The sequence below is a fragment of the Thermobia domestica genome, chromosome 9 (assembly GCF_964235325.1).
Source record: "Thermobia domestica chromosome 9, izTheDome1.hap1.1, whole genome shotgun sequence".
Lineage (NCBI taxonomy): Eukaryota > Metazoa > Arthropoda > Insecta > Zygentoma > Lepismatidae > Thermobia > Thermobia domestica.
The window spans coordinates 90193479-90218496 of NC_137462.1; the positions used below are offsets into that span (position 1 = coordinate 90193479).

The following is a 25018-nucleotide window of genomic DNA, read 5'->3' on the forward strand; positions in this document are numbered from 1 at the left end:
TATTCATAACGAAGCGTCAGTAAACCATTCCAGTTTCTCGGATAAGCATGTTAGTGTGCTAAAGAGTAGGCTTTCCAGTTATATATTTATTTACCGGTAACTGATTGATTAGTGTAAACGTTCATGAAAAATTTTATGGACATTGACTAAGTATATGAGATGTGAAACACATTTTAGGGGATATGAAGATAACATGAGTAGCGAATTTAATAGGGGTATTTGAACTTTCGTTAACAAGGACTGGATATTCAATATAAAGTAAATGGGCATTTATCTCTCTATTTTTACATCTGCTTAGTGTACTTATTGCTTTGTGGGTAGTTACATTTGTCTAAACATATTATGTTGTACTAAGGGAATACGTGCTTCTCTTTTACTGTATACATTTTCTTCCATTCCCGGTGGAAATACAAAGCCTTGGATAAAAGCAGGTCTTTGTTTTGTCACTTTAAGCATTTTAGGTCTCATCTTATATAGCCTCAGCGCTGAGAAGTTCAGTCAATCACTAAAAATGTGTATTTCTAAAGGAACTTGAACATGAGTGCAAAACAATCGAATCATATTTGCCTGATGTGAATTTGTGCTTTATCTATTTTTACTTCACTAACAACATCGATGTAGGGGATCTTGTAAGTGTTTACTTCAAAAATGAGTTTGGTTAAAGCATAGTCACTTATAATAAATGTACGGTTATTATAAGGTCATTTATACTTTATTTTATTTTATTTATTTATTTTTTAGATAAGTCAGAAAGAAATCTTTCAGTTTTACGTCCCACGGTTATGCCGGTTAGGCTAAAGGAGACGGTGATGATGAGAAATGAATGAAATGGTAGAATAAAGAAAGTGGGAGAAAACGGGAGAACACCCAAGAAAAACCAGCACACGATGTTTGTCCACTACAAAGTCCACACGGCTCGAGCTGGAATCGAACCAGGGACCCTAAGCACCGGAGGTGAACGCTCTACCACTGAACCACCGCGCCTCCATAAGTCAAAAAGAATGCTTAGGAATAATAAATGGATTGTTTGAATTTTTGTACATGAGATAGTCAAAGGATATGCAATACTTCGGTCGCTTACTTGCTTTATGAGTCAAATTACAATGTTAGCACTCAAAGTAGAGGCCATCGTGTTACACTGTCTGAAGTAATCTTTCGGCTAATTTGTTGTTTCCATGTTGATATTAGTTCTTGTTCTTTGAGGCGAAGAATGCAAGTACTACAGCTTTCATCCCCTCTTTGATTATTGATGCATCTCGAGTGCAGAAGGCGAGTCATGGATTGGGATAAATAACAATCCGAGAGTGCGATGCCCAGACGTCACAAATGATGTATGCATGACAATATTGCAAATCACCTTATCACCTTTGTATATGTAGCTGATAATTTATAATTGTCAGTTTTCTATTATGTACTCTTATTGTCCTAACAATCCAGTTAATGACTATATTTATTGCGTAATTTAAATTATATTTTATGAGTATATGGATTTAAAAAAAATATATTTATTTATTTATTATTCTTGCAGCTTGGACGGAAAGTTTTTCGAGGTGTGAAAACTTTTAACAGTTTCGAATCAACAGTATACGACGCTGCTGCAAATTCAAGCGAAAATTTGTTAATGCTGGTTCCGCCAAATGTCAGGAAGTTATATGTAGCTATTTTTGCTATACTACGCTTAGTTTGTGAATACAGAACTGAAAAAGGAATGATTCTTAGGAACCACTTTAAGGTTAGTAATTTTTACAGACTTTCGTATAAGTGTTTCTCTATGAATTGATGCAGTGTTACATTCTATGACAACTTTTCTTATATATATATTGTATATAAAGATTATGACAGAAATGCATAGATTTTACCAGAAAACGCGAAAGATGAGAGGAAATAAAATCAAGGCTATGACTGTCTCACAGGTGATTGTTCTTTGAAAATAGCTATGTATAAGATTATGTTGTAGAGTATTGAAATAAATCTTTAAAAGTATATTTTATTTTATGCCTGCATACAGTCATCAGTGCAAGTTGAATATTAGTCAGAAGGTAAACACTCTCTTTGTTTATTGAGCGATAGCAGTAGATTTATTATTCAAATGTGAAGACGAGGCACAAAGATTTAAGGTGTGTTTTCGGTTAAACAGCAAGAAGTTTTTTATTTGCCAATGTTTACAGTTGGGGTACTATCATGATTAGAAAAGAGAAACTTGCTAGCATGTGCGTTACGCTACGCTTAAGAGATTGTAATGTTGGTTGTAGAGCAGGGTGACCAATGAGGTACGAATATATACAGGTGGCCCCCATAGGTTTATTTGCTTCGGCTGTTCCAAGCTTAAGGTATAAATAAAAAGACATTAAGAACAAATCATAAAGAAACTAAGTCTACCTGATGGATAACAATAAGAAATGATATAAAAAGCAATCAGTTTATCAGTACTGGATTGTATACCTACTTTTGGGCCACCCTGTATATGTTTATATAGTGGTATTTCAGTTTTTATCCAAACCTCCTCTTATCAGTATTAAGTTCCAAATTTTTCACGTAGGTATAGAATGATTTAAACAGAGACCGTATTTACCCACGAGCCACAGAAGCCCGGCCCCAGGGAGGCATACCAAAAATCGAGATTGAAGATGATATGCGAGATAAAAACGCTGTCCCAAAAGAGAAAAATTTAAGGGAGATCTATACTGAAAGCAATGTTTGTACCACATACAATCGAGTTTTCTCGTTACAACTTACCGGCACAATGCATAACTGAAAACGAAGAAGGAAGAGTGAGGGAAGGGGTGTTCTTGGGCCTAGGAGCGTAAGCAGCTCCTTTTGTTCTTTGACATCTCTGGTGTGTTCCTTAATTCTAGATTTTATATAACGCTTAATCATCTCGTAAGTGCTATCACATTCATATTTTACTTTATAGAATTCAAAAGTTTTCTTGTCAAAAAATATTGCCTAAAACCTGCTAAAGTTCTTTCCATATTGGTTTGACAAATAAAACATAATTTTTAGTTCCTTATTTAAGCTAATTTATTTCTTGTATTTAAAGAGAAAAAATTGTGTAGGAAATATGAGAATTCGGATCTGTTTCTGATCACCTTGAGGTTTTTTTTTATTTTTATTTTTTTATTTTTTTTATTTATTTATTTTATTTTATTTTATTTTTTTTTTATGTGTGATCAAATTGTACTGACCATGTTATTACGAAAACCTATAGCCATGTGCAATAGTGCTCGATATGTCTTCGCTGGTTCCAAATGATAGATAGCCCGCCAACATAATTTCTGTTGCAAAGATCTCCTTTGGAAAACTATGAAAGGGAATTTTGTTCCATTCCTCTTCATAACTTTCTAGAATTCTCTCACTGTTGTCACACCCCTCTTGCCCAAAGCTCTTTTAAGCAGTCTAAACTCACAAAAGTCTATTGGACTTGCATCTGGAGACTTCACACATATCTCGTTGAAAGATTTAGCCTATGTTCCACTAGCTTCCTTCATATTTTGGCAGAATGCGAGAGACGATCTTCTCGAGGTGTGTGATGAAACTTTGTCTTGATGGATGTGGATCATGTTCATCTAGTTTCCGTACATTTATGGTAGCTCCTGCTCGTAGATCGGCTTAGGATCTCCTCCTGGTAGTATTGTGAGTTTACCCTGCGAATCTTCAGTTTGTCTGGGTAACAGTAGTTGGCGATCACTATGAACCCTTTCAAGAAGAAATGCCCTTTTTTTGACGGATCCACTTTGTGAAGTGCTTCGCCTCTTTTTCTCTATACATGACGGTTCTTGTTTTGCCGCAATCAGAGAGGTACACCCACGCCTCATCCAACGTAGCGACGTACCATTTGTTTGTCAGATACCACTCGTCCAGCTTCCGAAGTTTACACTAGCATTCTCGTCGGTGGGTGTGGGTAAGATGCCGATTTTTCAACATTCAGTCGTTGACGTAAGGTGCAGTTGCAGTTCCCAAAATCACGCATCTATCTTTGGGTTGTGGGGTTCTCTTGCATGGTCATTCTACGAAGTTCCTGCTGCGTGCTGGTTGTAGCTTGTGTGCACAGCCGTGTTTGTAGCGGCTTAGTGTTTGTAGCACTTTCGGACCAGCGAGAAAGCAAAAAGACGCTTTCACAGCTCCCACACTACACTGACAAATGGGCTCATGAGAAAGGAATTGCATTTAGTCAAACATGCGCAGAACAGCCTTGAGTTCTATGCTATAGAATATAATTTTTTTCCAAGGTGCCAGAGTTATATTTTATTTGTTTTCCCAATTCTTTCTTCCTTTTTCTTTTTTTGTTTTGTTTTTTAATTTCTTTCTTCAAATCTACATCGGGAGAAGCCAATCCATAAGCTCTTGAGAATAAGTTGATTCATCGATGTAAGTTAGGTTCGCTAAGTCAAAACGATATGATAATATGAAGCAATATCTTTTGATGATTACGCCGACAAGAATCCCAACTAAAATGACGTGGCAGAGGTTAGAGTAAAATAGCAATCTTTTTGTTCAAAGGCGATGAATCTTAAAGAGAATAAAATAATAAAAATAAATAAACAAAAACGTAAAACTAGTTTGTTTTGTAGAGTGTACTAGTTTTATTTTGCAGTGTACTACTATTAATATTAAAAAAAAAATGAAAGCTTAGTAATGAACTAAGATAAATCAGTTTTGAACAACAAAGTGAGTCACAAACATTTTCTTTATTTTTGTTACGTATAGAATCAAGTGGATGGACTTGTAAATATATAAATTTACGTGCAATCATCTGTATTCAATTTTTTTTTTAGCTTAATTAATGTAGAAAATTACCATATTCAACTTTCAACTGTTAGTAATGATTATTTTATATTTTAGGTTGTGTATATTACTACAGAGAAAGTATTAGTTCAACATATAACAAATGCTTTGCAAAAACTGGAGTGCATAGGTCTCACTGTGAGAGGATTTACAGGTGATATGCGTATAAATAGAAAAGATATTTATCAAACAGATGTACTAGTCACTACACCTGAAAATTGGGATGTAATAACAAGAAACAGCAAAGGTAAAGTACATGCACCAATTAATTGATATATCATCAGTAGAGTTATTGGTGAGTATACGTATTATTTGAAATTGACTTGGTACGTTGCTCAATTAGATGTGGGCACTTCAGTAAAACACCCTAGTACAAACCAAAGGACACAGCGTATCGTTTCCTCTTCAGAATATATCACAACTCACCAAGTTTCGTTTGTAGTTAGTGTATCTCAGGTTCTCTCTTTTCATTGTCTGCAAGATGTTAAAGCAATATGCCACTGCCACCCGTGGACGCTGCAACTTACCTCCAACTATGTACAGCGTCAGCGGTTCACTCTCAACAGGAACAAATGTAAAAGTATTCTTAACAGGAATTAGGTGGGTATAATCCATAATGTGCCCCAAAGGAAGAAAAATAAATATATAAAACAGTACGGTGACATCAGGAGATCGATGAAGCCAGGAGATTTGTCTACTATAAACGTATCCATCTCCAGGTTGTTGTTGTTGTTGTTGTTGTTGTTGTTGTTATTATTGTTATTGTTATTATTATTATTATTATTATTATTATTATTATTATTATTATTATTATTATTATTATTATTATTATTATTATTATTATATCAATAAGGGGAAGTTCTTTGTGTTGAAGAATAATAGATGACTGCAACTCCTCCACCTCTGGTAGATACTTTGTAGTATTGTTGTAGCAAGTCAGGTAAATGTTCCCTTTATTTTTGCCCTTAATGAATGAAAAAGGACCGAACACTTTATTGTGCATTAGCGTACACCACACATTCGTCTTAAAATAAAATAGCGAATGTGAACACAAGTGGCTTGAGGATTTTCAGAATCCAATATCGCCCATTATATCATTTAACTACCTTGACATAGAAAATGGCTTCATAAAACTTCTTGTTACTATTCAGTGTACTTTTAATCAACATGTAACAAATGAATTCAAAGGACAGTAAGTTGGCTTCAACGCTTGAACAATTTGCATTTGATAAACGTGAAGACGTTGTTTTCGGTACCTGCATTTCCTGCGATGAATTGACTTTTGGAGAATTACGTTGAAATATGACTCGGAGATTGTCAACAATTGTCCATGCCAGGGAAATCACTTACAGCACGTCATCATAACGTTCTCAACCTACCTCAGAACGCTGGGCATGTCGGGAGGATTATGTCCATATCTATGGCCAAAGTTCCCTTGCACAGTAATTAGCTACTTGGTTATTGTATATCGCACATTGAGCATTCTTCTGTGCTGTCGTTACTTCCGTTAATTAGTCCGTCTGAAACGAACCCAAATAACATTGGAAACTAGCGATATACAAACAAAATTTGATGAATCGTAATACTTTTTACACGGAACACTGTGCTCAGTGTCGGTTGGTTTGTGAATTCTGACCGATTACAGTGTAAGAGATTTTTGGGACATGCAGTATATATAGGAATACCTTGCATAATCAAGTAATTGGTTTCGTGCTATGCAAAACTGCGTTGTTCGAGATCTATTTACGATGGATTTAAATTAAATTAGTTCATAGCAAATAAATAAATAAATAAAAATAAAGTAATAAACAATAATAATTGATTAATTACAAAACTAATTGGTGAATCTTCTGCCAATACGTAAATACATGTAATAATAAAGACCACGTTAGAGCAAAATCCACGTTGTTCCAAGTCGCGTTATGCAAAGTATATAATCCAAGTATATTCCGTATAAGAATAATAACCCATGTGACAAGGGGGTTAATGCATACTCAAAGTACATATCCAGAGTACTTTAGTGTGGATACTATTGTCATCATTCGAAGCATTTCGAACAACAAGAAAATTTCAAATAAGTATCACATTCAATTACGTGGATGATTTTCAATAGCTATAAAGATAGTAAGACCATTTACAGCAATTTGATATCTCAAAGCATTCCGGAGAAAGGAAAAAATTGTTAAATTTGATATATTGCTTTTCTTCTTATAACATTACATCAATCCTTTTTGGTAATTGTAATTACAGGCTTCCGGAATTATATAATTTTAAGTACTGTTTCAAATTTTACTATTATTTACCATATCGTCAGATTAGTTTGAGGTATCAAATTGCTATAAACAGCTTTATAATTTTTATCCATGTTCAAAGCCGCCTATGTAATTGGATGGGGTACTTATCTAAGCAATTTTTCGAAATAAAGACTTTTGAAAAAGTCAACTTTTCAATTCCTAGTATCTTTGCTCCTATAAATTCGAAATATGTGATATCATGATACTGTAGCGTCCTTAATTTGCAACACTGAATAACAAATGTGATATTATAAGTTCTCATTTATCATGTATCTTATAACCTGATGTAGCACCATTTGAAAAATTAGAACTTCATATTGGGGTGGCAACACTGTTAACGTGGTGGTATCAAAGACTGTATCAAACGATGTCCCCCTGCCGATATTTGCGTAGTACAAAATTTCAGTTTTTTTTTCCTATTTAAAAGACAATCATGTATCAAGAAAATATATAATTTGTATCGATTGTGAGACTAATTATACGAGACTATCCGTTATTATTATTATTATTATTATTATTATTATTATTATTATTATTATTATTATTATTATTATTTTAACCTTGATCCTTTGAACAAAGGTTATTAATATGTATATCAAGAAGTTTAAAGTAATTTCTTCTTCAAGAAATTATATGAAAAGTATTTCAACATGTTACTTACGCGTCGAAATAAAAGTTCCTTGACACGGCGTGAAGTAGAGTTCGTAAACTTGGGCTATGAGTCCTGAAAATTTTTGTTGGTCGTACTGGGTGAACACGTTGATGGTAGTGGTCTACTGTGCCACGCTTAGTTGCATGCATGGAGAGCATGCCCGCGACCGTTCGGTCTATTTAATGGACGGGTTCCGCAAGAATGTAATGCACCCCGCCCGTAGTTCCTCAATACGCTATTGATTTCACATGCACAATGTGCACTGTCAGAATTTGCCCCTTAATTCTGACTCGCCTAAGCGATGTAACCCCTATTCACTGAGGGAGTGGGATACGCCCACTGCGCGGCCAGACCGAAGTCCTAAGTGCCTACCAGTAGATCTACTGGTTGAGGCAGACTGCTAGCGAGTCAGTCCTACCATGCTCTGCAGGCATGGCACCCGAGCGTTATAAGGCAAGCTCACCTCCCGTCCATGTTCACCGTTACCCAGATTCCTGGGATTGACTCCCACAAGCTACTGAATCCCACGGTATGACCACAGCCCGGCAGAGTCCAACCCAATCCGGGGCCCCAGGCGACGCCCGAGGGGGCTTGTTCAATCCCGGCCCTGCCTACCTCTAGCGTTCAACTGGCAACCGCCTTATTGTGTAGAGGTACCACGCACACGTCGAGATACTCCCGTATCTCATCCTGGACCCAATGGTACGTGTTAAGTCACCATTTGAGTTTGGTGCCGGCCCATGTCCCACGAAGTTTCCTCCCTTTAGCAGGATCAGAACCGTTACCCAGATTCCTGGGATTGGCCCCTCCCCCACCTCCGTTTGGTCCCCCCGCAGGCTGGAATCCGACCCCCCCCCCCCCCCTTCGATAGGGTCGTCCAAGCAATACGGGACTTCCTCTAATTACGGTAGAGGTACACCGTACATTACCAGAGCCAATGACTGATGTAGACCGTTTGCTCAAGGCAGACATTGTCATTTGGGAGCCGTGTCTCCCCTGGTAGGCCCGCCCAAACAATACGGGGCTACCTATCTTTAACGTGTTTAGGTACCACGTACACGTTATAGCTAAGCTACTTGTCCGAATCCCAATTGTACGTGTAAGCCACCATTACAAGGGACACCCACACCCTTCCTTCGGTAGGGCCGTTCAATCAATACGTAACTACCTCTTCTTACGTGAGAGGTCAACCGTACATTACCAGACTCAATGGCTGATGTAGACTGTCTACCTTTAAAGACAATGGCCATTTGGGAGAGGCGGCTCCCCTGGTAGGGTCGTGGCTCCTGCACCCAGCTCACACTACTGGGACGAAGGAGTAACCCACTTCCTCAGCGCTCCTGAGATACAAGTATGCGTTAGGATACTAAATATCCCATCCCGGACCCGAGAGAACGCATTACACTCTCTTTGAGGGCAGTACCTACATTATCCTCCCGGTAGGGCGCTGGATCCGCCCACACCCTTGGACACACCAGCTACCCACTCTTTTTAGCGTGTTGGGGTACCACGCAGCCTTATCTCCGGGACCCAAGGGCACGGCCTAGTTGCCCATTTCGGGGGATACCCGAAGGCTCACCCCCGCCGGTAGGTACGGCAGTCGAAACTACCTACCCCACTGAGGATGTGATGAGGTCACACGTACTCACCCAGATCCAATGGCACGAGTTAGTCGCCCATTTCAGAGGATGCCCTCCCGGGCTCACCTCTGCCGGTAGGTTGTTGACATTGCAAAGCACACGCTGCCAAATGGCAGTTAAAGTACCGGCAGCGAGCTAGGCATACAGTGTCACCCTATCTCCCCCGTGCAACTTCCGCTCCCGGAACCAGATGCGAGAACGGTAAAGAAACACGGGGGTCCCTCCCCCTTTCTCAGCACGGGCTTGGGACCGGTCACGGCGGGGTTACTGGGTGAACAGTAAATGGTCTTTTCTTTTTCCACTCGGTGGCCGCAGTAGTGTTTACTTTTGGTGTAGGGGTCCCTGGTTTGATCCCAGCTTACGCCAAGTGGTCTTTGGACAAATACCGTGTGTGTAGATTTTCTCGGGGTTTTCCCGCTTCTTTCATTTTACCATTCCATTGATTCTTATCGCAACGTCTCGTGTAGTCCTTTTTCCATCTCTTTCGTAAATTGCTTGCTTTTTGACGAACACAGTCTCGGACTGAATACAGTGAAATACAGTATGATTGCCGAAAAGGACACTGAAAGAGAACTTATTGAACTTTTTTTTTTATTATTATTATTTATTGCATGAAATACGATGTCAGTAAGAATTGGTTGACATGCAGTAGATAAATTTTCAGCCATTTCAGAAGTTTCAGATAAAGTTGCCACACACTGGTTCTTTACTTCATCGACGGTCTCATCATCATTTTTTTTTTTTTTTTAATCATTAGATAGAATGCGTTTTTATATCACACTTTCTTACGACTGCCTCTGGATAACTGAAAAACTAGTTGAAACTGCATTTAAATTATTGTATTGCATGATACAATACCGAAAACAAACAAACAACATTTCCCCGCACATAAATTAGGCCACACGTATCATGGAAAACCCACTTAAATGCAGTACCAAATACTTGTACACTGATTTAACACACAGAACAAAATATACGGGTTAACAACCTAATTGTCTGTTCTCACTTAAAGAAGTTCGTGATCTTCATTTGCTATGATTTGATACTTTTAACACGGTTAACAAAATTTTAAATTTTTTTACGTCAAATACGCTGTTAGTAACAGATGGTTGACATTCAATAGATCTTAAATTTTCAACCATTTCAGAAGCTTCAGATCAGGTTGGCTTACGCTGGTTCTTTACTTCATCGCCGATCTCACAGGCACGTAGCCAAGGGGGGCAAGGGGGGTACGGACCTCCCCCTTCGAAACCAGTAATGAAAGAAAATTAAGGAATGATGAAACAAAAAGAAACGAGAAAAAGAAGAATCAACGTCAACAATAAAAAAGCTACAGCAAGCTTTTGGTTACTATTTCTTGTGAGGAGATTTGTATTACTTACAGTACATGTTGGCGAATGAGCGGGATATCCTGAAAAGTCAGGGAATTTGAAATTTCTAGAAAAGTTACGGAATTCTCAGAAAATTTCAAGCTTTCGAAAGCATAGTGCAGTTCTGTAACAGTTTGGACATTTCTTATAATTTTTCGTCATTGCTTCTCTGTAGTATCGAACATGTTATTTCAGAAACGGTTTTCTAATGCTCCTTTAACCTGTCATTTGAAACAGACAGTAGTTGACGGAATAATGAAAACAAAACAGCTATGTGGAAAGAAAGTTCTGTTAACATTTGATTCAACAGAGAAAGGAACGCAGATATTGTAAAATACTATACAAGACACTATTAGATATGTACTTTTTATAATAGTTGAGGTCATAATGAAAGGAAAATTGTTATATTTGAATGAACAGCGGAAGGAACATAGATATTCTAAGATCTTTTTCGATACTTTTTTATATTCTTTTCTCGAGATTTCTTCATAGTTTGTTATTAAAATACTTACTAACATATCTCATTTTATTGTCCTAACAAACCAATATATGTTGTCAGTAAAGTAGTTTAAATTGATTGAGGTTCTGGGCCTTCAGTATTTCATGGCTTCTCCCCCCCCCCCCCCCCCGATCTCATCTTCATTTTCTCTCTATTCATCATGGCGCGGGAGACCCGGGTTCGATTCCCGGCGGGAGCTCATGTGGTTCGGATTCCACGTTAATCAGTAGGTCCACGTCTCATATAGCCTCGCTGCTGAAAGGGACGCTAAACTAAAATCAAATCAACTCAACTCTCTATTCATCATTAGATAGATTGTGTTTTTATATCACTCTTCTCTACGGTTGCCTCTGAATGACAAAACCAGTTGAAACTGCATTCATCTGTTTCCAATCTGTCCACAATTAAAAACTGTTTTACTGTATTACTTCGAACTACCCAAACAGAAGGTTCATTTTGAACCTTCTGTGTGGATAGTTCGAAGTAATGCAGTACAAGACTTTTCAACCTTCTGTTTCTAATCTGTCCATCATTAAAAATTCTTGCACTGCATTACTTCGAACTACCCACACAAGTTGAACTTTTGAATCTTCTGTTTGCATATTAACATTTTTCATGTAGGCATTTATGTATTTGGATTTTGGTTTTAGATATTTAACAAAGCGTATTATTGGATAATTCGTTTATTATTATTATTATTATTATTATTATTATTATTATTATTATTATTATTATTATTATTATATTATTATTATTATTATTATTATTATTATTATTATTATTATTATTAAGATTATTATTATTATTATTATTATTAAGATTATTATTATTCCCTTGGAGTTCGAATTAAAAAGACTCCACTCTATATCGAACATATGTCAGATATGTCAATCAGACTTTCAGTACCTGAAATGAATTGAGAACATTATTTGTCTTATATAGTTTGAAAGGTTCAGGGCTCCCAGCTGTCCTATTTTCCTATTTTTCCCTATATTTTGGAAATTTGTATATATTTGTCCTGTATATGTCCTATATTTTAATCTTGTCCTTTATTTCCTATATTTTTCAGTGATTGAATTATTAAAAATATAAGCCATGTGCAGTTCTAGTGATGATTTAAATTGCTACATATTAACTAAATGCTAAATTTCTTAGCATTTTTTGTTCTGGGGGATTAGTCACTAATCCTCCCTATTATTATTATATTTTTTTTTATTTGCTTTTTCCTGCCCTTCCATGTCCATTCTATTTTTTCCCTTTGTTTCATATGTGCTTATTCTTCCCCAACGAAGCTTGGCTGAGGAACCTTGCCATGCTCCAGTTTCTTATAACGCAAGCTGTGTTAGCATTTTCTTTCAGCAGTGTGTGCAGCAGTATTGGCTAGGCATTGAGGTGTGTTGGTATTCACCAACATATCCAAATAGCTTCCAATATTGACATAATATGCAGGGTTCTCACGCGTCCTGGAAAAGTCATGGAAAGCAGAAAAATGGTGAAAATCCTGGTTGCTCTAGAACTCTCTCTCTCTGTGACCAGCACTAACAGAATATTTCTTTAATTTCCTTCCGAAGCCAATTTAATTACCGTCACAATGCTACAAGAGAATGCGTCAGAACTTCAGATCTCCTGTTACATTTTTTTTTTTTTTTTTTTTTTTTAGTGTAGGCACTTTGCTTGATAAATTCCTTGTAATTATGCAGAAACAGGAACCACTTAACCACATTTTGCATCATGAATTACTTGAGCTACTTCAAAGAATAATGGCAAGAGTTGTAGTATTTGATCTGTACAATGAATAAACTGAATCTGATCTGAATATAAAAGTGAAAGAAGAAAAAATCTACTGCCAGATAACAAAATTGATGTCGGTGAAGGCGTGGTTGGCATTGAAAGAAGCCAATAAAGTGCAACAACATTATTCACATGAAATGCAAAGAAATTCTTCATAGCAATAACAAGTTACCTTCAACAAAACAATCAAATTTTGAAACATAGCTGATTTTGCATCCTGCTCTTAAGACATATTGGGTTGGCAACTAAGTTCCCGCCGTTTTTTAAATTGGAAATATCTGTATGACATTAAATACTTTTGGCACGAAGTTGTACATCATTCGAAAGAGAATATATTGTTCTACCTAATTATATGTTTCGTTGTTACTAAGATACTTTTCTTTTGTTATTTACAGATCATTGACATAGAATGTCAAGTTGAGAAGAATGATCATTTCCGACACCTCCTTCTTTTTGCCTTTAATCAAGGTTCTAAGGCCGCAGAAGCTACTCGCAACATTTGTGCTGTGTATGGAGTGTGTGCTATAGCTGAAAGAAACGTCCGTGATTGGTATGCAAAGTTCAAAAAAGGAAATTTTGACCTCAAAGAGGCCCTTCGTTCTGGCCGTCCAGTTGAGTTCGATGAAGAGCGATTGAACCATCTTTTGCATGAAAATCATGTCAAACAACAAGGGAACTGGCAGAGACAATGGATTGCTCCCACACTACTGTAGAGAAGCCCCTTCACTCGATGGGCAAAGTTCAGAAGTGTGGAGCATGGGTGCCTGACACTAAAAACGGCGGGAACTTAGTTGCCAACCCAATACAAAGGAAGAGCAAGATAAGATATTGTCATTTTTGAAACGATTAGCGTCTTGTGTGCCTCAGCTGTTGACCAGTCAGGAAATTGACACGGCTGTAGACGAGTAGGGAGTTTATACGAGTGATCAGAATATATACGATGACTTTTGTTGATTGTTGTGTTGACGTGTATTGGAACAAAGTAATGTTGCTGGAACAAGGAAACCAAAGTATCCAACAATTACTGAACTTGTGAGAGCAGTGTTGATTCTTTCATACGGGCAGGCTTCTGTTGAACGTGGTTTCCCGACAAATAAGAACATGATGCCATCCAAGAGAAAAGGACTGACTGAAGAAACCGTCAATGAACTACGAATGATTAAAGATGCTTACTTACTTCTCGGCACTGCAGTCCATGTAAGACTCGGGCCTCCTCAACTACACATCTCCATTCTTCTCTTTCCATGGCCTTAGTTCTCCAACGTCGTATTCCCATTTCTCTCAGGTCTTGTTCTACGCCTTGCAACCATCTCAGCCTAGGTCTTCCAGTCAATCTTCTTCCTCCTGGCCTTCCATTCAGCATTCTTTTCGGCAGTCGGTCCCTCGTCCATGCGTTGAACATGGCCCACCCTCTTAATTCTTCGTTGTTTAATGTGTGCTACTATGTCTAAACTTTTATATGTTTGGTACAGTTCTTCATTTGCTCTTATCCTCCACGATTCTTCTATCTTTTTGGTCCGTATATTTTTCTGAAAATTTTTCTCTTATATCGCAGTAGTAATGTTTCGTTTCCTTTAGATAGGGTCTATGCCTCGCTAGCATATGTTACTATTGGCCTTAGGATTGTTTTATATATGGTTTCCTTCGCCTGTCGTGATACCCTTTTGAAATTGATGATTTTCTGTAAAGCGTATAAGCACCTATTTCCTGCTGTTACTCTTGCTTTAATATTAGTTGTTATGTTATTTGTTTCAGTCACTATTGTACCAAGATACTTAAACTGATCCGTGTGTTCGAATGTATAATTCAGCATATTTCCTCTCGTTGTTAGCATATACTTGTTTTCTCCTCGTTTATGCATAGCCCGAGGTTTTTCGCTTCTCTTTTAAACTCTTCAAACGCTCCTGTTAGGGCCGGTTCCGTCCGTGCTGATATTACCACGTCGTCTGCATACGCTATGTGCTGTGTTAGCCTGTTATTTATGCATCCTCCTGGGTTTGTTTTGATTGCTCTTGCCGCTTGTTCTAGTGCAATGTTAAAGAGCACCTGCCTTAGTCCACTATTTATTTCAAACTCTTCCGATCTGATGTTCTGTACCTTATCTTTCCCTTTTGTGTTTTTCAGTTTTCTCAGTTTATGTGGTAATCCCATCCTTTTTAGGCTCCTCATTAATTATATTCTACTTAGGCTGTCGTAGGCTTGTCTAAAGTCTATGAACAGATGTAGATTTATATTGTATTCGTATGTTTTTTCTATCATTTGTCTAATGGAGAATATGTGGTCTAGAGTTAATCTTCCCGGTCTGAATCCTGCCTGGTATTCACCCAGTATTTCTTCTGCCCATTTTGAGACTCTTCTATTGAGTATTACTGCTAGTATCTTATACCGTTGCCAAAAGAGCCTCTGTAATTGTTGCATTCCATTTTGCTACCTTTTTTGTGTATAGGGACGATTTCTGCTGTATATCATGCTTTGGGCATTTCTTTCTTTATCCAGATTTCAGATATCAGATTATGAATTAGTTTGTCAAATTGCACCCCTCCCTTCTTTAGCAGTTCCGCCGGTATCCCGTTTGTCCCAGCTGCCTTGTTATTGTGTAAGGCCCTTTTGTTATTTCCTGCTCTTCTGATTCCCATTCACATTCTTCTGTTTCCATATCGTCCATTCTAGGTCTTGCTCCGTTGTCTGTTCCATCTTCCGTCGTAGGGTTTAACAATTCCTGAAAATATTCTCTCCATCTGTTCGTGATCTCTTCTTGTCCTGTGGCGATTGATCCATCCTTTCTCCTACATGCTTCTACTCTTGATTGATATCCTATCCTAAAATCTTTAATTCCCTTGTTTCCTGTTTTCTCTAGCTTCGTAACTCTCCTGAAGGTCAGGCATCTTCTTTCCCATTTTTTTTTAACTTCTTGTAAGTTTGCTTGATTAAAGATGCAGTGGCTAAAAATGTAAATGACATTAATATCACTGAAGAAATGTTAATGTACTACAAAGAAGCACATAAGAAGTGTCGTGAAGATAGGGACAGAAAAAACAAAACTTAGAACAGCAAGAAAGTAAGCATAAGATCACAGCAGAAAAGACAAAGGAGTGGAGGAAAACATGTGTGTTGAAGTTCGTCAATCAGAAAAATTAATTTCAGAGGGAAACATTCCATTTCAGAAAGCAATAAAGCATTGGTTTATGGATGATGTGTCAGCTGCACAAGCCTTGATTGAGGCTGGAACCAAAAGACTTTAAAATGCCACCACAAAGGTGTTGTAAAAGTAACACGCGTACTAGTGTTTTACAGTTCATTATTGTACCTTTAAAATGTAAAAGTAAAAATGTATAATAGTGGTGAATCGAAGAAAAGACATGGGAAACTCGGAGACCGCAAGAATTTTCCTTTTAATCAGTAAATCAAGTCATTTATTTCAATCATTTTCTCTTTTACAATACAGCAGGTCTACTAAGTTTAAAAAGTAAAAGGTTATATATATAGTCTTATTCTATATTAATCTAAATCTTGTTCCCATTTACCCATTGGGGTGAAGGGTGGCCTTTCCTTACAATACATTTATATATATATATATATATATATATATATATATATATATATATATATATATATATATATATTCTGTGCTTCAGAGCATAATATTCTATTGTATGAACCAAACTGTCCTATATTTTTTCAATGTCCTGCTGGGAGACCTGAAGGTTGTACGTGTAATATTGTCGTCATGTAGCTTATTAGGAATGCATAGTTTGTATAAATGTCCCAATTCTCTTTCAGGAGACGAGGTATTACAGCATGTGGTGAAACTGCTTATATTTAATGAGCTTTTCCTGTTGAACGAGATGTGTCATCCAACTATTGAGGCTTTGGTAGCTAGGACATTTCGACAAGTACGTATGTTATTTATTGTGTATGTCGATCTTGTGTAGTAAAATGATCATGATCGTTTGAAGAAGAACAGAAAATAAAGCTAATGATGAAGAAATGAAGGCAGATTAATTGAGCCACAGATTTAAAAGAAAGAAAAACAAAGTCTGTTGTTGACAACGTTAGATAATGATAGAAACTTTAGTGATGCTTGTCGATTTTGAAAACCCATACGAAATTAAATAGTCTTTATCATTCTTCTTATAGATGTATGCAATTCCTAAATACCCACTTGGTGTTCCAAGCTTTCGACTAGTCTTGGTCACGGAAGATAAAAACAAGAGAAAGGAAAATAAAAACATTAGGGAAATAAAAGGAACGGAGTTGCCAGGCTAGAGTAGTGCTAGAGACACTTTGTCAAAAGCAGAGATCACATGTCAAATGATAGAAACGTGGGTTTTCAATATGGCGAAGTTAATTTGCTCATTCTTTTGTTTATTATTATATTATTATTATTATTATTATTATTATTATTATTATTATTATTATTATTATTATTTATTGCCTTTTTCTACAGCAGCGAGGTTAGGACCATAAGGCCCTCCCTTACACCTAACTGCTAACAAAAAATTGAGAACTATACATTGATATTTGATACAATAAAAAAAACACACACACGATACATTGAATTACATTACACACCCATATACATAAACACAAAACACTAACACACACACACATATTTATGAAGAACACAATATATGAATAACTAATACAATACAAAACTATATAAATATGATAGTGCAAAGAATCTTACAAAAGTTTATGTGCTGTGTTGATCAGAGAATGGGTATGTTAAGTGAACAAAGTCTGCTTTAAGGTTATTCATTACGTCCAAATAGTTTGTGTCTAAAACGGTAGATGGCGCCACCGTCACCAATGTTAACATATGCAACTAATAAAATTAAAACAATCAAAAATAAAATGAACAATTCAAAAATTAAGCAAAAACGGATATAATTTGGTTAATGGACGTTACAAAATCTAGGGAATGGTACGTGTCGATTTCACTTATTGTTATTAGTTTCATTGTTAGAGGCCACCATTGTTAAGTAAACAATCAACTTTATCTGCCGTACTTTTTACCAGAAACTGACCAAACTTTACACACCCATTTAAGATTGAAATATCTAGGGAATGGTACGTGTCGATTTCACATATTGTTGTTAGTTTCATTGTTGAAGACCACCATTGTTAAATAAACAATCAACTTTATGTGCCACACTTTCTAAAACAAACTGACCAAACTTGGCACACCCATCCGATTAGCACAGATACATCTAAGGAATTGGACCCTGTCGAATGTTCGACAGGTTTCATTGTTCGAGGAAACCATTGTTAAACAAACAATTGCTGGATTTTTCCATTGTTAAATAAACAATTAACTTTATCTGCCATACTTTATACTACAAACTAACCAAACTTGGCATACTCATTTACAATTGAGACATCTATGGAACCGTACGTGTCTATTTCACTTATTGTTGTTAGTTTCATTGTTAGAGGACATCATTGTTAAATAAAGAATCAACTTTATCTGCCATACTTTCTACCAGAAACTGACAAAATCTTGCACACTCATTTAAGATTGAAATATCTAGGGAAAGATATGTGTCGGTTTCTCATATTGTTGTTAGTTTCATTGTTCAAGACCATCATTGTTAAATACACAAGCGTTGGATTTCTACATTGTTAAATAAACGATCATCTTCATCTGCCATACTTTCTAACACAAACTGACCAAACTTGGCGCACCCATCGGATTACCACAGAGATATATACTGAATGGTACCAATCAATTTCTCATATTGTTGTTAGCTTCATTCTTCGAGGCCACCATTGTTAAACAATCGTTGGATTTCTCCATTATTAAATAAACAAGCAACTTTATCTGTCATACTTTCTACCACAAACTGACCAAACTTGCACGATCATTTACGATTGAGATGTCGATGGAACGGTACGTGCCGATTTCACTTATTGTTGTTAGTTTCATTCTTAGAGGCCACCATTTTTAAAAAACAATCAACTTTATCTGCCACACTTTCTACCAGAAACTGACCAAATTTTGCACACGCATTTAAGATTGAAGTATCTAGGGAATGGTACGTGTCGATTTCACATATTGTTGTTCTTTCATTGTTAGATGCCACCATTGTTAAATAAACAATCAAGTTTTTCTGCCACACTTTCTACCACAAACTAACCAAAATTTGCAGAATCATTTAAGATTAAGATATCTATGGAATGGTATGGGTCGATTTCACATATTGTTGTTTGTTTCATTGTTAGAGGCCACCATTGTTAAACAAACAATCAACATTAATGGCCATACGTTCTACCAGAAACTGACCAAACTTTGCACACCCATTTAAAGTTGAAATATCTACGGAATGCTATGTGTTGATTTCACATATTGTTGTTAGTTTCATTGTTGTAAGACACTATTGTTAAATACATAATCGTTGGATTTCTTCATTATTAAACAACAATCAACTTTATCTGCCATATTTTCTACCACAAACTAACCAAACTTGCACAATCATTTACGATTGAGATGTCGATGGAATGGTACGTGCCGATTTCACTTATTGTTGTTACTTTCATTCTTAGAGGCCACCATTTTTAAAAAACAATCAACTTTGTCTGCCACACGTTCTACCAGAAACTATCCAAACTTTGCACACGCATTTAAGATTGAAATATTTAGGGAATGGTACGTGTCGATTTCACATATTGTTCTTTCATTGTTAGATGCCACCATTGTTAAATAAACAATCAAGTTTTTTTGCCACACTTTCTTCCACAAACTAACCAAACTTGCACAATCATTTACGATTGAGATATCTATGGAATGGTATGGGTCGATTTCACATATTGTTGTTAGTTTCGTTGTTAGAGGACACAATTTTAAGTAAAGAATCAACTTTTTCTGCCGTACTTTCTACCACAAACTGACCAAACTTTATACGTCCATTTAAGATTGAAATATCTAAAGAATAGTACGTGTCGATTCCACATATTCTTGTTAGTTTCATTACTGAAGGCCTACATTGTTAAGTAAACAGTCAACTTTATCTAACACACTTTCTAACACAAACTGATAAAACTTGGCACACCCATCGGATTACCACAGAGATATCTACTGAATGGTACCAATCGATTTCACATATTGTTAGTTTCACTGTTCGAGGCCACCATTTTAAAACAATCGTTGGATTTCTCCATTATTAAATAAACTATCAACTTTATCTGCCGTACTTTATACTACAAACTAATCAAACGTGGCATACTTATTTACGATTGAGATATCTATGGAATGGTACGTGTCGATTTCATTTATTGTTGTTAGTTTTATTGTTAGAGACCGCCATTTTTAAATAAACAATCAACTATATCTGCCATACTTTCTACCAGAAACTGACCAAATTTTGCATACCCCTTGAAAGTTGAAATATCTACGGAATGCTATGTGTCGATTTCACATGTTGTTGTTAGGTTCATGATTGATGGCCACCATTTTTAAATACAGAATCGTTGGATTTCTCCAGTGTTAAGTATACAGTAGGGATGGCCAGACGGATCCGGATCTCGGATATCCGGATCCGGATCCTATAAGATCCGGATCTTGGATCCGGATCCGGATATCCGGTTCCTGGATCCGGATCCGAAATTTCGAATCTTGGATCCGGATCCGAAGTTTCGGATCTTGGATCCGGATCCGGAATTTCGGATCTTGGATCCGGATCCGGAATTTCGGATCTTGGATCCGGATCCGGAATTTCGGATCTTGGATCCGGATCCGGAATTTCGGATCTTGGATCCGGATCCGGAATTTCGGATCTTGGATCCGGATCCGAAGTTTTGAATATTGGATCCGGATCCGGATATCCGGTTCCTGGATCCACACCCGAAATTTCGAAGTTCAGATTCATACTCCTGTTTTGAATATTTTAGGCCTTAGATTGAGACCCAGAACTAAAATATCCATATGTATAAAATTGACTAGGTGAATTTTATCTAACTCAGTGGGAAGACAATTCAATTTAAATGACAAAAGATTACATCAAAATCTCATTTTCACATTTTTCGGGTTAGACCATTGTTCCGCACACCCCATCATTTAGTCTTTAGTATATCTTTAAACGTACTACAAGTATGCCACTTTCATCTGAAGTCAGTAGTTGTATAGATCTGCCTTTTGTTATATATTAATCGAGTTAGGATTAAAATTCGATTGTTTGTGAGACCTATGATAATATTTTCAGAATGAGTTATAACGTTGAAAAACTGCATAGTAATGCTGCATATTTTCTTTGTGCCACATTGGAATTTAATGTAGTCTATCTTATACAATCGGCTCTTATGATTAATTCAATGATCTGAACTCCTGCAGCATTACGCTAAAATCATGGATGTCTTTGAATTTTCGTCATCATTTCTATTTTTTTTTTTTTTTATTACGATCAAAATAAATATCATAAGCGGTATTTTACATAATACATATAGACGCAGATCAGTCAGTTGATTGCTTAAAGTTTATAGCAAAGCTATTACATTTCTAAGACACTGGCGGCCTTAGGACAAAATCCATGGCTTTCCTATAAAATCTTAAATATCTCTATATAAAAAGGGCAAAGTCCTGAGTGACTGAGTGAATGAGTGACAGATCACCGTACAGACCAAATCGCTACAAACTTGAAATTTGGACAGTTTATAGGGTTTGTGACGTAGGATACCACTAAGGAAGGACTTTGGGAAATTCGACGAGGAAGGGGGGAAATGGGGTGGAAAATATTGATGATTCTTGACGTTAGATACTTCAAATTTGGTATTTGGGTTTCTCATTGAAAATAATTTGATACTTGTTAAAGTGCTTTTTGATATTTAAATTAGAAGGGGCAGGGAAGATGTAGAAAGTAAAAGAACGGGTGGTAATTGCAATTATTCAATTAGTATAATAATATGCCTATATCTCGGAAACTTAAAGGGTTAGAAACATGGAATTTGGTATTTGGACTTCTCACTTAAAATAATTAAATACGTATTTCAACGTTTTTTTTTTTTTTTTTATGTGTGGCCCAGAAGGGAAGAAAAGGGGCGAGAAAAAAATTAAGTGGGGATTACAATTATTGTATTAATATGTTATATCCTTTAAGGTTAGAGACTTGAAATTTGGTATTTGCACTTCTCATTGAAAATAATTTGACATGTGTTTCAGTGTTTTTTGACGTTTTAGTAAAAAGGAAAAGACAAGAGATGGAAAGGAAAGAGAGTGGGGATTGTAATTATTATAATAACATGTCGATATCTGGGAACCTCTGAAGGTTAGGAGCATAGAATTTGGTATTTGGACTTTACATTTGAAATAATTAGGTATGACTTAAGCGTTTTATTTATGTATGTCTTAGAGGGGAAGTAAAGGGGCGGGGAGAAAAGACTTTTATATCTCGGAATCCTGGAATGTTAGAGAAATGAAACTTGTTATTTGAACAAAAATTCGTTATCTTGTGAAATGAAATGCTTGTGTTTTACATCCCACGTTTATGCCGGTTAGGCTAAAGGAGACGGTGATTATGAGAAATAAATGAAATGAAGAAAGTAGGAGGAAACAGGAAAACCCCGAGAAAACCCACGAGCACGGTGTTTGTCCACCACAAAGTCCACACGGTGCAAGCTGGGATCGAAACAGGGACCCCAAGCACCGGAGGTGAACGCTCTACCACTGAGCCACCGCGGCCCCTTAAAAATTCGTTATGTTTGCAGGCGTATGATGTGCGAGGCCGTAGACCGAGCAAATGTGTTGGCTGGGGGGAAAGCCCCCATGTACTCGCACTGAAATTCGGTATGTCTCGGGATACCGGAATGTTATTACATACAATTTGATATTTGAACTGAGATTCGGTATGGTTGTAGGTTTACGAGGTACGAGGTCATAGGCCGATCAAATGAGATATCAGAGGGTCTAAGGGCAAATCCCCAGACATTTCTTTTTAAATTGATTATGATTAGAGGCTTTTGTGGTGCGAGGCCCTAGTAACGGGGGTCTAGTGGCGAAGCCCCCAACTAGCCGAGGTCTATTAAGTATATAAATGTATTTGCGTAATGACTGGAAATTGCATGTATGCCTGTGGACAAAATTGCATAAGTAGCCACGAGAAATGACAATCCTTTAAGATAAAAATTTTAAAAAGCTACCAAAATGTACTCTTGAATGAGTTGTATAAAATTATGTTTGCGCAGGGGCGAATCCAGAACGGACTCTTGGAGGGGGTGGATGGATTCTTAGGGGGCGGTTGGGGATGCTAGCAGTGAAAAATTACTTAGATGATCTGAAATTGCCACAAATTACTACTAAAGTACACTGTTAATGGTGGCGCTGGGTAGGGGCAAACGACTTTTCGCCCTCCCCCTGCATCCGCCTATGTGTTTACATGAATGATATAGCTCCTTATACAACCTATGCAGAGTTAATAGTAGTGGATTACTAATTACAAAGATACGTGTTACTGCTCGAGGCTCCATATGGTATTTTGTATACACATACAGTACATTAATACATTGATTTTGATACATTAATTGCCATTTAGAACTTCATCTCTACTACAATTCTTAATTCTAACTGGAGTGGTACGGTCACAGAGAAACGTATCTTTAAAGAAAGAAAAAAAAATGCTCATCAAGAGCAAGAAAAGGAAGTTGCTCCTTAATTTGATTTGATCTATATTTTATGGGCTGTTCTATTAGCAATGGCCTAGCTCATCACGACTAGGAAATTGCCTCATTCAGTGACCACAATAACTCAGAAAGAATTAGAAAAGTAAGCAGCCAGAGTCTAATGAAAAAGCTTGGGCTTGAGACTAAGGTTTCATCCCAGCATTTGACTAGTGTTACAGAAAACAAAGGACAAATTTCCACCAGGACGACAGCTTTAAAAAAGATTTATTACCTTTTCGGTCAAGTATTTCCACTAGAATCTAATCTGACAATGAGATTGCTCTCACCTAACTCGACAGTTTTACTCAATCAAATTTGGAGTAATTGTGACATATTAAGGCACGAAAACCAAATATCAACAGAATGAAGGGAACGCAAGGCTGTCACACGATCAGATACCAAAAGTGTCTTAAAATCTTATTTTAAGCATAGAAATGAAAATCACTTTGTCAATAATTTCGTAAATTTTGCTGATTCGGAACACCCGAATTTTCTGACACGGAGTTTCGAATCCGGATCCAAGATCCGGTTTTTCGGATACGGATCCAAGATCCGAAATTTCGGATCCGGATCCAAGATCCGAAATTTGGGATCCGGATCTAAGATCCGTTTTTTCGGATCCGGATCCAAGATCCGTTTTTTCGGATCCGGATCCAAGATCCGGATTTTCGGATCCGGATCCAAGATCCGAAATTTCGGATCCGGATCCAAGATCCGGAATTTCGGATCCGGATCCAAGATCCGGAATTTCGGATCCGGATCCAAGATCCGGTTTTTCGGATCCGGATCCAAGATCCAAAATCTCGGATCCGGATCCAGTGTCCGGATATCCGGACCCAAGTGGATCCGGATATCCGGATCCAAAAATATCCGGATCTGGCCATCCCTAGTATACAGTCAACTTTTGTCTGCCATATTTTCTACCAGAAACTAACCAAACGTGGCACACTCATTTACGATTGAGATATCAATGGAATGGTTCGTGCCGATTTCACATATTGTTGTTAGTTTCATTGTTGAAGGCCACCGTTGTTAAGTAAACAATCAACTTTATCTTTCGTACTTTCTACGAGAAAATGAAGAAACTTTGCACACCCATTTAAGATTGCAGTATCTAGGGAATGGTACGTGTGGATTCCACATATTGTTGTTAGTTTCATTGTTGAAGGCCACTATTCTTAAATAAAGAATCAACTTTATCTGCCATATTTTCTAAAACAAACTGACCAAATTTGGCACACCCATCGGATTTGCACAGAGATAACTACTAGTCGATTTCACATATTGTTTTTAGTTTCATTGTTCGAGGCCACCAATATTAAATAAATAATCGTTGGATT

The 25018-nt window shown here is 36.9% G+C and overlaps 1 protein-coding gene across 6 annotated transcripts in view; it reads left to right on the plus strand.

Moving 5' to 3' along the window:
* LOC145694845 (activating signal cointegrator 1 complex subunit 3-like) overlaps window positions 1-25018 on the plus strand; it is a 204185-nt gene that overhangs the window by 41519 nt on the left and 137648 nt on the right. For all 6 annotated transcript variants that reach the window (XM_081771534.1, XM_081771531.1, XM_081771535.1 and 3 more), the window contains 3 exons: window positions 1529-1732; window positions 4843-5032; window positions 16812-16924. In XM_081771534.1, coding sequence (XP_081627660.1) covers window positions 1529-1732; window positions 4843-5032; window positions 16812-16924 — 507 coding nt within the window. The remainder of the gene's footprint in view (window positions 1-1528; window positions 1733-4842; window positions 5033-16811; window positions 16925-25018) is intronic.